The following is a 14,243-nucleotide window of genomic DNA, read 5'->3' as shown; positions in this document are numbered from 1 at the left end:
ACGGAGTGAGACATCAGCAGAGGAAGACAGAGAGACATGGAGGAATGCAGCTACTGCTCCAAGCCTGAAAACCCTTGATCCGCCAAGTCTGCTCCTCTTCCCCCTCGTCTCAACCACAAGCCGGAGGATTCCTCTGGCTGACTGGCATGTGGGCTGCATCTCCACGAGGAGGAGAGGAGCGTCTGGGTGTTTGCTCCCTGATTGATGATCCACAGACTCTGATCTGATCAGACGTTTTGAGGAACTGAAATAAGACAACATTAGGGACGACTGCACAAATAGCGGGCGGATTTATGGTGCTTTAATGTAAACCGCAGACTTGGGTCTGATAAATGGATCAACTCTTAAATGCCTGTTTTCATAGCCGTCTTCTCGGTAATTGTTGTGTCCATCATCTCCAATTCAAAACATCTACTCAGTGAGCTCTTTTCAACAAATAAACATAGTGGGTTAGTGAGGAAACTGAAGCAGCACACCCTGCTCTGCACACAGAGAACGAGGCTTTACAGTAATTCAGCACTACGGTATCTCCCGTTTAGTAATGAGGAGCAGGACGAGTCTTAGGAATCCCAGGAAGCGAACTAAAATACTCAGTTTGGGAGCAGCGGGCCAACGAAAATAAAGCCAAGTGACGCCTTTTGCTTATAATCGACAAGCTAAGTGATTCTCTGACAACTCAGGAGTTACATCCCGTAGTCTGGCCAGCGTGCTGCTGTCAGCCTCAGGGCTCAACGGCTAGGCTGAGAGCAGGGTGGTTTCACAGAGCAGCCACGGAGAGGATAAAGTTGGACTTTTTGGCTCACTGTCATGGGTTGGCAAGCAAATCCACGATCACTCTCAGAGCAGACTGAGCCTCTTCCACTAGTGTGTAGAATAATCTCCCAAACAGGAGCTACATCGCAAGCTTATTGTTTGGCTATCCACCCTGTAGCGTCACTGTTTTGGTTCATCGTCAACGGGCAGCCACTCGGCTTGCCGCTGTAGTTGATGTTGCCTGTTTTACAGCGTTCAAGCATACACAATTACACATCTTGACCATAACTCCCACCGTCGCTTAGCTTCTTGTTTTTAATCAAGAGTTAGTCGAACGATGAACACAATTATAACTGAAGGCGTCCGCTACATGCTACCACGCGTTTCCTGTGACTAGCCTACTTCATAATAAAAGTCAACACGTATTTCACCAGTTAAATGCTTTTAATGTGAAGCTGCAGCAGCCGGAAATGTTCGGTTAACTGCACTGAAAAAATCCTGTTGCGATATTTATCACCAGTGTTGTCACAAGCGTGGGAGCATTTGGTTATCGTGGCAGCAAACTGACGATCGCTGCTGTACATGATCCCTGAAATCCAGGTGGGACGGCGCAATTTAACAGCAGCATTTGTTTCAGAACAGAAATACCACCGTGATATCTTTATTTAGCGTTTCGTGCGGTAGATAAAGGCAGAACATTTTTAGACGGGCTGTCTAAGTACCTGAAAAAACAAGTTAACAGTGTAAAAATAAGATTTTAATCTTCAGACTCTTCTCTGACTGAATATAATGGTTTTTTTGTTTCTGCCCATAAATTGTGCAAAGCAGATCGTATCATTTTGTGGGACTGGGAGCAGGTTTTCCTCAGATAAAAGAAACATTCCAGCCGATTGTGGTCTAGAAATGACAACAGCTAATGTTGTGATTTTTTTGTTTTTCAATCAGTGGTGGCGCCACAAGATCATACCTACACTCCTTCTCTATCAACATGTGAAGGAATGTATTTAAGACAGAGAACACCACGTTAACCGGCTGGTCCACTCTCGCGCACATACAATAAGCTTTCAGAACCACGGCCACTACAACAGTTGGCCTGCAGAAGCTATCTGACAAATGCAAGCTGCATCTAAGAATAACAAATACTGCACAGTGGAGCAAAGGCCTGCAATATCAGATCCACAGCTGCTACACCGGTGTCATCAGAGCAGCCTGCATTTCCACACGGTGGCAGAGTAAACAAGTCTGAAAGAGTAAGAGCGGAAAGGTGCGGGCCGAGCGGGGAACCATGTGGAACAGATACCCATCATCTACAGCAGTTATCACAGAGCTGTCTAAAAATATAACTCGAGTTTAAGCAATGAATTACAACGGATGCGAGTGTATGGGTGTGTGTGCGTGTGCTTGTAGGGAGGGAAAGTAGCGCATTTTTGTTTTGTACGTGCCCACACAACCTCCCCTATAGGGGTTGGGCAGAGACTGTGTAGGAAAACTAATGCAGGTCTGTTTGTTTAACCTCATGTCATCGGGCTAAGACCTCGCTCTTCACACGATAACAACAACCGTCTGACATTAGCTGATGATCTGACTGGAGTGAGGAGAACAACAGCCTATCTGTGCGTATCTGTCGGGGCATGTTCATCACTTTTTATGGATGTGAGGGAATATGCAAACTTCTTGATACAAAGACATAAAACTGCTAAATCACTAGGTTTGTTCTGTTCTGGATGTTTGGCAGAACTGGTGATTGGACAAAGTTCACACAGTGTTGAGCGCAGCAGCGTCTGATTCATACAATTTTTTTTTTTGCCCAAATGTGTCCTGACAACAAATCTTCTGTTTGGGATCTGCCAAATTTCCTTTCATATACCTTTTGGCAGTCGCTCGAGTACTATCATTACATTTTGACTGCAGGAAACCTATGTCCTGTGTTGATTCAAAATACAGCCTAGCTCTCTCTTTGTCTCTCAGCCAAACAAATGGTGTGTGAAACCGGATGAAAAACAACCGCGCTACCAACCATATGTCTGCTGTACACTCATGGAGACCCCTATCTTTCGGGGAATAAGAGAGGAAACCAGGTCATGTCAAGTCTAGGAATCGCAGTGGGGGTCAAAAAAGATCTTAGATTGCTAAAACAACACATTAACGTTACATTCAAAGCATTCAAACTTATCACATTACACAATTTCCTCCAACTTCTTCAGGAAATTTGATTTAAACGTATTGACTTTCCCTTTATTTGGCATCTTTGCATTGGGAGAAGTGTGCAGCCGTGTTGGCGGCTCTGCGGGGCTTCACTTCTGCCAAATTTCCCTTAATCTACCTGCTTTTCAACTGCAGGAACCCGGGTCCAAATTTTGATTTAAACACAGCTTAGGTTCCTGCCCCACTTCCAAAAACTGCTTGCTTCAGAGCCGACGCTCTCCCGCGGTCGAGGAACTATCGGGGATGTTTTTGCAGGACTGGTCAAACATGAGCCTCGAGACTGTTACGAAACAATACCAATAAAAGCATCTGGGAAGGGAATCTCATTGAATGTTGAATACTCTCGGCCACTTGGGGGGGAGCAGAAACAAGTTTTGAACACAACATGTCATCTTTTATGCTGATATGCCAAACGATTTTTCCCTCACTCTCTTTCAGCTCTCTTTCTGGTCTCTTCCACCTCCTGAGGGTAATATCTGGCTCTTTAGTTCACAGGCTAGCTGCTAACTGTGTCTGTCATTTGTTTGGTGCAGCACTGATAGTGTACAGTCGAGTTTTTCACGATGAAAATGAGAATAAACCCGTTCTGCACGCTCTGGTTTGTCCAAGTGGAGTTTGCTTGCACTGGTTAGTTCAGGTAGTATCAGACGCTTCTTTAAAGCAAGAATTGTTTTAGCTTTTTGCAGATAAATCCGCCGGCAGACTCCCTGCACTCTTCCACCGCAAGACAAAGTGACAGGAAAATGCAGTACAGATACGTCAACAAACGCTAACGTTAGTTTAGAAACTGTGTCTCCATTACACAGTTCGACCGACTGACCTTTGCCGACCCAAGAGCCACGCTAGCAAGGCTGTTTCCACTTCTGCACATCTGTTTTCCAGCATTCATTCAATCATCACAGAAGCACAACAAATTGGATCCCGATGAGTCTGAAGGTGTTGACTTGTGTGCAATAACCGCATCCTGAATCACTTGGCTGTTTTCTAATTTGTATAATCTTCAGTTCTTAATTGAAAACACAAAATGTAATGTGCCTCAGAAACAATGAGTCTTTAATTTAAACTCCAGATAGTTTCTGTGGTCTTCAACAAAGGATTTTTTTAAATTATCAATCAATTAACAGATGTTTTTTTTGTTTATTAATCAGTTAATCGTTCTGTAAGTAAAATATCAGCAAATAATGAACATGTATGTGCGGATTTCCCACCGAGGTGACGTCTTCAAATGTCCTACTTTGTCCCACTAAAGGTCCAAAACCCAAAGATACTCAGTTTAATGTCACGTATGACTAAGATAATCTTCAAAATCAAACATTTGAGGAGTTGAAAGCGGCACATTTTTGGCATTCTTTGCTAAAAAAATGACAAAAATATTGTTGTTAGATCGTCAGAGTAGCTGCCAATCGACAAAGAACAGTTGACCAAATCGTTGCAGTTCAAAATTAGGTTACACCGCGGAGCACATTGACCGCTGTCTGTTTGTGCTGTGTGTTTTTCAGCTTCCAGATTAGAGGCACAACAAGAGCAGCAGTGAAAACCGGTTAGTAGGACTGCTGCGTCACAGGAGGAAGAGGAGGAGAGCTGTTCCCAGGACCCGGTCTCAGGGCAAACCAGGACAGAGGAAACGCTTCCATTCCAACCTCCTGAGCAGTTTGAGCCGTTTTATGTCTTGTTTGTGTGTGAGAGTGCACCGTGGTACGTTTGTGTGTTTGGCTTTATGACTGTGTTTATGTGCGTGAACGGAGAGTGAGTCAATATATTAAATCAGCTGCAGAACGACAGTTTCATTCAGACCCTGATGTCAGCTGAACCGTATCTGTCCCTTCAGTCCTCCATCACATGGATGACACCTATCCATCCATCTTCCCATGTTCAGCCCTCCTCCTTCTTCCCCTCCACATCCTCCCACAGCGTTATTCTCTTTTTCGTAGGTTTTTTTGGGGGGGTTTGTTTGTTTTTCAGGACATGAGGGTTTTCCTGCTTTTTTTCCTGTGTTTTTCATATTCTGAATAGCTTCCTTGATTTTTCTACCTCCCAAACTTTTCACCTTGCTGCCCCACCTCCTCGACCCCCCTCACTCCCATCTATCAGCCACACTCCTCCACCCCATAACTAAGCACGAGATCTCTCTTTGTCCCACAGCCTAGCAACCGGTGTGTGTACCGGATGAAAAACAACCGCGCTACCAAGCGTATGCATGCTGTACATTCATGGAGACCCTTATCTTCAGAGGAATGAGAGAGGAAGTGAGAGGTCATGTCAGGTCTAGAAATTGCAACGGGGGTCAAAACAGATCTTAGATTATAAAAACACACACAAACAACGCATTTACCTTACGCACAAAGCATTCACACTTATCGCATAACACAAATTCCTCAGACTTCCCTGTTGGACAGGAAACTGGCAACAGTGGCTTTGGGGATTCAAAAATTTACTTCCACCTTTTTTAAACCAGCTAATTTGATTTTAACATGTCGACTTTCCCTTTATTTGGCATCTTTGCGTTGGGAGTGTGCAGACGTGTACTTGGGCACAGTGGTGCATGCTAATATTCTTACGCTGACAATGTCGACATGCTGATGTTTATAATGTTTATCATGTACCCCATCCTAGTGATAGCACGTTAGCATGCTAACATTTGCTAATAAGCACTAAACAGGGGGCTGATGGGAATTAGAGGGATGTGCAATTAGTCGCAATTCGTTTTGTTACACCGCACATGTTTTCATTGTCGGTAAATGTTATTTGTTAACTTTTATTAGGTAGTTGTTGTCATGATTTGTAGGGTAATGTGTCTCTCTCCCAGTATGCTGTCAGCTGTATGCTTTAAAAACGCACCTCACATTTGGACTATTTCACCACCGATTCATTTTCACAACAGAAGGTGAGGCACGTGCGTGTAGAAATCAAAATCAAGGTAGTACTGAATCAAATTGCAACAACCAGGTGCACCTAAAAGCTTGTATGAAACAGAATAAGTGGGCCTACATTAAATATGAGAGGTCGCAGCACAATCTCTTTCGTTCTCTGTTACAGCGAGAGCAGGTTGTCCACGAGTCAAGTGACCTTGGATGGCACCATAAAAATGGGTCCTCAAATATTCTACGGCAAACAAACAAATATACTATTTGTTGGAAACTCTGATCAGAGAAATGAGCCGTTGAGTAAAATCCTGAATGGAAATGTCGATAGTTTTGCAGATCTATGGTCATAAACCAAATTATTGGACTAATAGAGTTTTTACCATGTGATGCCGCTGGAGGGAGAAGTCAGGGAGCTACAAAGGTTAATTCAATTCATCTCAATGGGGACATGAATGTCTGTACCAAATTTAATGGCAATCCAATAACTGTCAAGGCGTTTAACTCAAGACGTTAATGTCTGTGCAAACTTTGGTGTCAATCCACGATGTAGAGATGCTTCACCGGATAACTGGATCTTCGTAGAGCTTTTGGTGCTAAATGAAGAATCAGTGATCAACAAGCAAGGGAACATGATTGTCTGTACCAATATTTGCTGTGATATTTCAGTTATGAGCGACCACGAGGGCCATGCCAAGAATTAAAATGTGTTATTTTTCTTGAGACATGACCGGTTACTGTGGATGTAAAGATGGTAAGACGGAGCGAGTCAGCATCAGGGGAGAAAGAGATTTGTAAAAAAAATGAAGAAAATTGAGTTGAGACTGAAGTCAGCAGCCACAACATACAGAGAGCGAGACACAGACGGACAGACGGGGCAGAATAGGCAGTCTGCGGGGCATTAATGAGAGGATTTGTGTTCATGTTCAGGCCTTCTTTCTGACCACAGGATGCTTTGTGAAAAAGACCAGCACGCAAAACTTGCATCTGCTGTTGAGTAAACAGTCATTACCCAAGCCATTCAATTTGCTGCTTTATCACCTCTCCTGGACTTAAGCTTAATGTCTTTATAATGAAACCCAGATGCAGAGAGAGAAAAGCAGTGGAGCAAAGAGAAAGGAGAGGAGAACTCTGAGGAGGTAATGGGACTGGAGTTATCACCACTCAACGTCTTCCTCACCCGTGGGACCTCGTCTGCATGTGCTTAACTGAGAGCATGTGTGTACGCATGAAGTCTAAATTTGCAGAAGAAAATTCAAATATAATGGATGTAGATTTGGAGTATAGGGTAATTGAGGCTTTAAAGCACAGCCATTGTTATTATTTTCTGTTATATATTTATAATGTTACGACGACGGATGTATTAAACTTAACCGAGGCTTTAAATAATTAGGTAAATATAGGAAAAAGTAACCCCTGTGAGCAAAGAGCTCAGGTTTCAGACTGCTAGGAGTATAACGTTTCAAACAAGTTTTTTTCCTACTTTCTCGACAACCAGACGACATTTCATAGTCGGCTCACTTCTTGGTCATCTGCTCCCAGGAAGTACAAGGATGCACCCGGCCGCCCACTCAGTCTGTGTGGGTTTTTCCGTCCCGAGGTGATTTGCAGCGGCTCTGACCAGGACTCTGAACTCCATCGTACTTTTTTGAGAAAATATTTTCTGGTTTCACTCTGATCTGCTCCGGCTGCTCTGCGTGACCTCGTTTTGATTTGCTGAGTTTTCTGTTGGATAGAAAGCTTAACTTGTTGCTCAAAGTAACCGCTAACTGCTGCTTAATGTCTCGCAGTCCAAGCAGAGTCAGCTTGCTAATAGGACCACTAGCTGTAGCTGCTAACTGAGCTAACTAGCCAAGTAAATCTGTCTGTCCATCAGGAAACTTCTTAAATCATCGAGTTACTTTTTCCTTGACATAAGATCCAATTTCACCAAAATCAGTAAATAAAGTTAAGAATAAGGCTCGGCAGTATATAGATATTATATTGTTATCGTGTTTTGAGACTATCGTGTTATGTATCTCTTAATATTTTGTAACTTTTATGTCATTTCAACTGTTACTCGACAACTGTAAATGAGGGCCCTCTGTTTCTTTAAGATCCCCTGTATGAATACTTTGTCTGCTCTGAGCCTGCACCGCTAACAAAAACACCAGAGCAGCTTCGCTATATTAATTCTTACGTGCCAAACTAGCTGCTAGGCATAAATCATGCAAATTAATGACATGGTGACATAATGTGATGTCACAAAGTCACAAAATCATAGACGGGACTACTGACGAGGCGTTTCAGGAGCAGCGTTTCCTGTGGGAGAGAGGAGCGCTCATCGGTGTGGACTCGAGACCTTTTACACGCATGAGAACGTTTATAAAACACTGAAGGAAAATAAAAATACAACGAAAAAGCGTAATAGGTCTCCTTCAAAACATTGTGACATTATTCTATGTGGGGTTTAAACTCACAACATATCTATGAAGATGGTAACACTACAGGCATCACTGATTAACTGTTGTGTCTTATTGCCTCAACATCAACGATACCATAATGAGACCATCCACATGAAGGATGTTCAGATTTTAACATTTACAAATATTCACCGAGTACATGGATTAGATGTAAGCCAATAAGTAGGGCGCGTACATACAGCGCGAGTATATTTCTCCTCCTCGGCCTCCCCTCTCTCTATAGCTCTCTTTGTCTTAATAATTCAGTGACCTGTGCATTCCTCTTTTCCTGTTTAATATAAATTGCCTCCGAGACCTTGAAGGATGTTGTACAAGTTTCATCTTTTATTTTTGTTATTAAAAGGAGCAGAGTTTTGACCCTGGGAGAGACAGTGCTGGCAGCTCTCCACAGGCCTTGGCTCCGGCAGTCACTAATATTTCACGCTCATAACACTTTCGAGGCTAAAACCTACAGGGTGTAAAACACTCACAAATCATGAACCCATTCTGTCGAAGAAATAGTTCCCGAGTCAGAAGAATAATGTAATGTAAAAAAAAAGTGAAATGCAAATAGGTTCTGTGAGAGAATCCATCTATCTGAAAGCAGCAGGCATTTATACAAGTTTAATCCTGTCCTTTATAAGCTTAGTAAGCAGATTTCAAAACAGCTCTCGTGTAACTGCTGCAAGATCCTAATCTAATACTGCTTATGCTCTATATATCCTTGCATCTGTGCATTGTAACGTGTTGATGTATCACCCCCTCGTTCTAGCTACTTGGTGCATCTCGTAACGTGTATCAGCCTCGCTCGGTGCCCAAACATCACGTTGTCTGTCTCATTCTTCAAAGCAGAGCTGCAGTGTTAATGCAGAAATGGGAACCGCATGTGCATTCTTTGGAAAAAGAAATAAGGGCTCAAATGAGAGGTGTTAAAAATTTCTCTAATTGTATTTTCCTCTGGGGGTGTTTCATCTACCCAAAGTAGGCCATTAGATCCAAAGAGAACTGCTAAGCTGCTGCATAATGAGAAAGAAAATAAAGCTCATGACAGTACCACAATGTTTACAACTCGTCTCGTCTATTCCACTAAGTTTCTGTCCTCTCAAAAGAGGCTTTACAGGCTTATCCACTCATCATCTTTTCTACATATACTGCAGTTTACAAGTATGTGGGGTTTATTACCTTTGAAATTTAATTTTTAAATTAAATAAAGAGTGCTGAAGCTCTTCCATTAGGACAAGCTTCCAACATTCTCAAGACAGAGCCTGAGGTACATTTTGTACATACCAATTACCGTCCTTATTACCAATTCAGGTTATTGTCAAAGTTTTCCGTCATTAGCACGTCTTCAGCTCAACAACTTGTTGAACCAAGGGGACTAGAGAGGGGAACAGTATGAAAGAGTCAGCCAATAGAAGGCCTACAGTCCACATCCCTCGAGTACATTGAGCTATACTGCCTGATAAATAACAGTATGGAAAAAAGGGAGAATGGGCCAAATGCAAAAAACTGTGCAGTGTAGGTTTGTGGTAACATGTCAAAAGTTGTTCTTTTCTTAGAAAGCTCACCCTTCTTGCCAGGCCCAGGGCGATGTAGCACTTCTCCCCAGCATCAACGATCTCCAATTCATAGTAGTGGCAGCGGGTGGTGAGTGGCTGGCGGGCCTGGGCCAAACCCACGTCCATGATGCTCTTTCCTTTTCCAACGTACTCCAAGAGCTGAGGAAGGCGATAAACAGAGGAGGCACGAAAGAAGGATGGGAGTTAATATGTTCAGAGATAAACAATAAAAAAGGGACTAATTAAACACAAATCAAATAGACGCTTAATCCTAGGCTGACGGTGGGACGACACATCGTACAGACTTGTTTGTTTGAAGCAGCCTTAACTTTCTCAGTAAACTTAGTTACTGCTATTATTCAATTATCCTGGCTTTCATTGTTTCAGCTTTATTTTATTTGGTTATTTAGTTGACGCAGTTAGCAGTAATGTAAGTGTTTGTTAGTGGTAAGCGGCAGATCATGCTTGGGCACGATCCTCGGCCCGCCGTTGTTCCAGAGCGGAGCGACTTAACCGCACAACCTGCTTTCGCAAGTGTGTCCTAAGTGAGTGGGCACCGTGACAGACTGACACTTCCAAAACCCAGTCAAACCCTCGCTGCACCACCCATGGCGAGCATGCTGCAAGTATCAACAACCACTTGAGATTTACATGTTCAGTTCCCGATGATAATGCAATTACTTTCAGGTCTATTTTGGTCTTAAGCATCTAAAACAGGTGAGGATGGGTGGGTACAGGTGAGTAGGTGGGCAGCTAGGCAACCACAAAGCCTTTAGGCTGAGCAGAGTTTCCATGCCCTGAGTGCGTGTGTGTGTGTGTGTGTGTGTGTGTGTGTGTGTGTGTGTGTGTGTGTGTGTGTGTGTGTGTGTGTGCGTGCGTGTGCGCAAATGCAGAATACGCCCCCGGCTTGAAAGGCTAGGATGACAGACAAGGAGGGGGTGGACAAAATTACTTCTGTATTAAGCTTTTGTGTTTGCGTGTGTGTGTTTTCCACTAGCCAGCCACTTGAAGGACACACCTGGCGGGAACAGCTATTCAACATCGAAAAAGTCAAGTGTCTCAATTAACTCGTACCATTTTCTCTTTTTGTTATTCTGTGTTGCTTGGAGATGCATCAAACTGAAAATACCTCAGAAATGTAGCTGAGGCTCTGAAAATGTTTAATTTCCGTTTCTGGGCTTAACGACCGAGAACAGTGCTCGCACAGTTCACGATGTACAGCAACAAGAATCCTTTGTTACAGAGATTAAAAAATAAAACCAACCACATTTTCTTCTTGTGAAAAACTGCATAAGTTCAGGACGGCTTTTACGGCACCAAACACAAATGCATGTGAAGCAATTACTGTCTTTGTGTCCATACTGAACAATTACAATGAGCTATAATTCTTATTTTATGCTGTATTGAAACATATTTCTAGGTTTTATTCTTCAAACTAGGACAGAAAAAAAGCATCTGCTGCCTAGTTTGACGTTTTATAGCTGCAGAACCGCAGCCAAGATCGATACAGAGCGAGCGGTGTTTTCCCTCTTAGGTTTTATTCTTCAAAAGCGTTCATTAATGCAGAAGAAGAAAAATGTAAACCTAAATGTAAGTTATTAACATAAGAAATATCATAGGGTCGACCTGGAAACCTAACATCACCCGTCCATCCGATGACCTCTACTGAATGTCATTCCTGTAAATGATTCTTGACCTTTCCTCTGAATCTTGAAGGTCCTGGTTCAGAACTAAAACGTTGACAAGCTTAAATTATGGATGTGATATTGATGAAAGTCTAATTAGGAAGTTCCCACTCTTCCACTTACAATTTTACAGTAGTTTGCCATCAAGTTACTCACAGAATTAACATTAATTATCGACTTTTTATATATTATATGACCTACCAACAGCAGCCTTTGTCATTTTAAGCACTCTTTGTGGTCTGCCTGTCTTTTTTACCAGCATCCAGAAGCAGCTGAACTGCAGGATTATAATGGAGAACTCACTGGAAATATTTTATAACCTAAACTCAAACCCCTCAAAGACGCAGGCAGACCACATGAGGTGATCACACCATATGAAGAACAGTGCATATATTGAGTTGGATTACAGGAATATTAAACCAGAGCCTGTGTCTACGGTTACATAATCCCAGCAGCTACTGGTTGTCAGTCTGGTTGCATAAAGACTGCAGAACTACTCTGACAATTTCAACAGCAAGGAAAAACGCTGGCAGAGCGGGGCAGCAATTATCTAACAATTACGCTGTTAAACTAAAGTCATTCTGTGATTCTATAAAGTTTTGTACAAGATGTCTGTTCATTACATCCATCTGAAACTGCAGGTTATTCACCAGAAGGAAAGTGAGTGCCAACTTCTCCCCAGTGTGCCATTGCAGAGCGCTGTTGCTAAGTGTTTTTACAGTAATACAGACAAAGAAAATCTCTTTGCATTCCTAGAAACCAAACCCTATTCCTTTATAGTTTCTTTGCACAACTGATTAATTGATCACATGGATGACAGTATTAACCTCCACCTTATTTGTTGCAGACTGCCCTTTTGTGTGCACTCGTGTCTCCTTAACCTGCTGCACTTTCATGCCTGGACAACTACTCGTCTTTGGGGAGAGGAGGAAAGAGTTTCGGCGTGATGAGCACTCAGTCACACCTTTTTTTTTTTTTTTTTGCTTCTTCGCTGCTGAGTAATAGAAGGAGGAGAAGAGACAAGAGGGCAGAAAAGGGAGACGTAGCCTTGAGCAAAGCATGCCTCACTGAGATAGCTGACAATCTCTCTCTCCCTCTTTCTCTTTCACTCACTTCTTCAATTCTGAGTGGTGAGAATTGTGATGTGCAAGGCCGTGTTTTGTTGAGCTGCTGCCTGGGAAACAGATGTAACGCCCAGAGAGTGGTCCTGCCAGGTTCCTGTCACACCTAATGGGGGAACTTAAAAGAAAGGTGAAGCTGAAATTAAGACATTACTTTTTTATGTGGCGCACAGATATGTGGTGATTAAACATCATATACCAGATGTTAAATAATGACCTTTGTCTTCACTGCAATTACGTTTTCATCATTTTTTTCATTTTGTTTGCTTCTTCGTGCATTTCTAAATCGTTTCCTCATTTTCTGTTCACTTGGTGGTCCCTCTAAAAAGTGTTTTCTTCCCCTCTTCCATCATCTCATTGTCCTGCATATTTCTACTTCACTGTCATTCTTTCTCTCAAAAAAACATCAGTTCAATTTATAACGGCTAAAAAAAAAAAAACTACAATCTGGACATTAAATGTGAATGATCTGGGCCACATGTGCCACTTTAATTTGGAAAGTGAGCTGGCCTTGTCCTTGTCCAGAGGCTGATTCCCTGCTCTAATTCATCTCTCACTTGGGTTGGATGCCCTCCAGTAGCTAAATCTGACTTGTCCATCAGTCATTTTTCTGTGCATGAGCCAACCAAGATGAATATCCTCATGGACTGAAAACCACCATCATAATGCCGAAGCTGGTTACAGCCACTCTGTCATTGCTGCTTTTTTTTTAATGAGCTTGTAGCCAACAGGTGATGTTTTGTACTGAATGCATCCACTGGTGCTAAACGGTGTTAAAATTACTCTACCTAAACCATGTCATGACTTTGTTTATACTACCATGAAACACACTACATTAACTCGTTTTTACGAGTTATAAATCACCTGAACAAAACCGCTACAACTCACTACCGCCTAGTCATTAAAGCCTCAGATAATTGCTCGCATGTTCGACCTTGACAGCAGGTTCAAAAGCTACACACCATTATTTGCAGTACATTCCTATATATGAACAAACGTTTACTCGAAATACAGTACATTCAAATCCAATCACTCACTCTTTACAGAGCTTGAACAACTTTCTTGTTCAAGCATGTAATGTGTCGTGCCAATTGATTGCGGTGGGACTAACCTTATATAACCAGAGCAGGAAGTACAAAGAGACACATGAAACAATATGCAAAATCAAAACACAACCTGTATTTACCATAGCGCCGACACAAGTGAAGCAGTTATGTTAGCATAAGATGATACTGGCTGGGATCCATGCAGCGTGCCTTACAGCAGAAGCTCTCCTGCAGAAACGCCGTCTTTAAAGCTCTGCAAGACTGCGAGTGACTTCACATAGTGACCGTATGCGGTATTACACACCACAATAACATTCGAGCTCTGGGCAACCGTCACAAGTAATTTCACTAAACAACACCCAAAAAGAATAGACACACGTCTTCACTTTGCAGGTTTAATCAATCAATCGTCCCTCTGAGATTTCAGTTGAAACCTGTGAGAACCGAGGAACCGCATTGTTGCCCTTCACTGACACCTCATCACTCGCTGGCCAAGTGCAGCTTTTCATCACCTTTTAATACACTCCATTTATTTTTCACCATTACAACTGCTGGGAGGAGGAATCCCAAAT

At 42.5% G+C, this 14,243-nt stretch overlaps 1 protein-coding gene across 5 annotated transcripts in view; it reads right to left on the bottom strand.

Moving 5' to 3' along the window:
* spryd3 (SPRY domain containing 3) overlaps positions 1 to 14,243 on the bottom strand; it is a 51,455-nt gene that overhangs the window by 19,530 nt on the left and 17,682 nt on the right. For all 5 annotated transcript variants that reach the window (XR_014623562.1, XM_084366770.1, XM_084366768.1 and 2 more), the window contains exon 7: positions 9,829 to 9,978. Coding sequence is in view for 4 of the 5 variants with exons in the window: in XM_084366770.1 (XP_084222896.1) it covers positions 9,829 to 9,978 (150 nt within the window). In the remaining variant the exon portion in view is untranslated. The remainder of the gene's footprint in view (positions 1 to 9,828; positions 9,979 to 14,243) is intronic.

This window comes from Pagrus pagrus (assembly GCF_965226575.1).
Source record: "Pagrus pagrus genome assembly, chromosome: 11".
Lineage (NCBI taxonomy): Eukaryota > Metazoa > Chordata > Actinopteri > Spariformes > Sparidae > Pagrus > Pagrus pagrus.
This window is presented reverse-complemented; position numbering and strand designations above follow the sequence as displayed.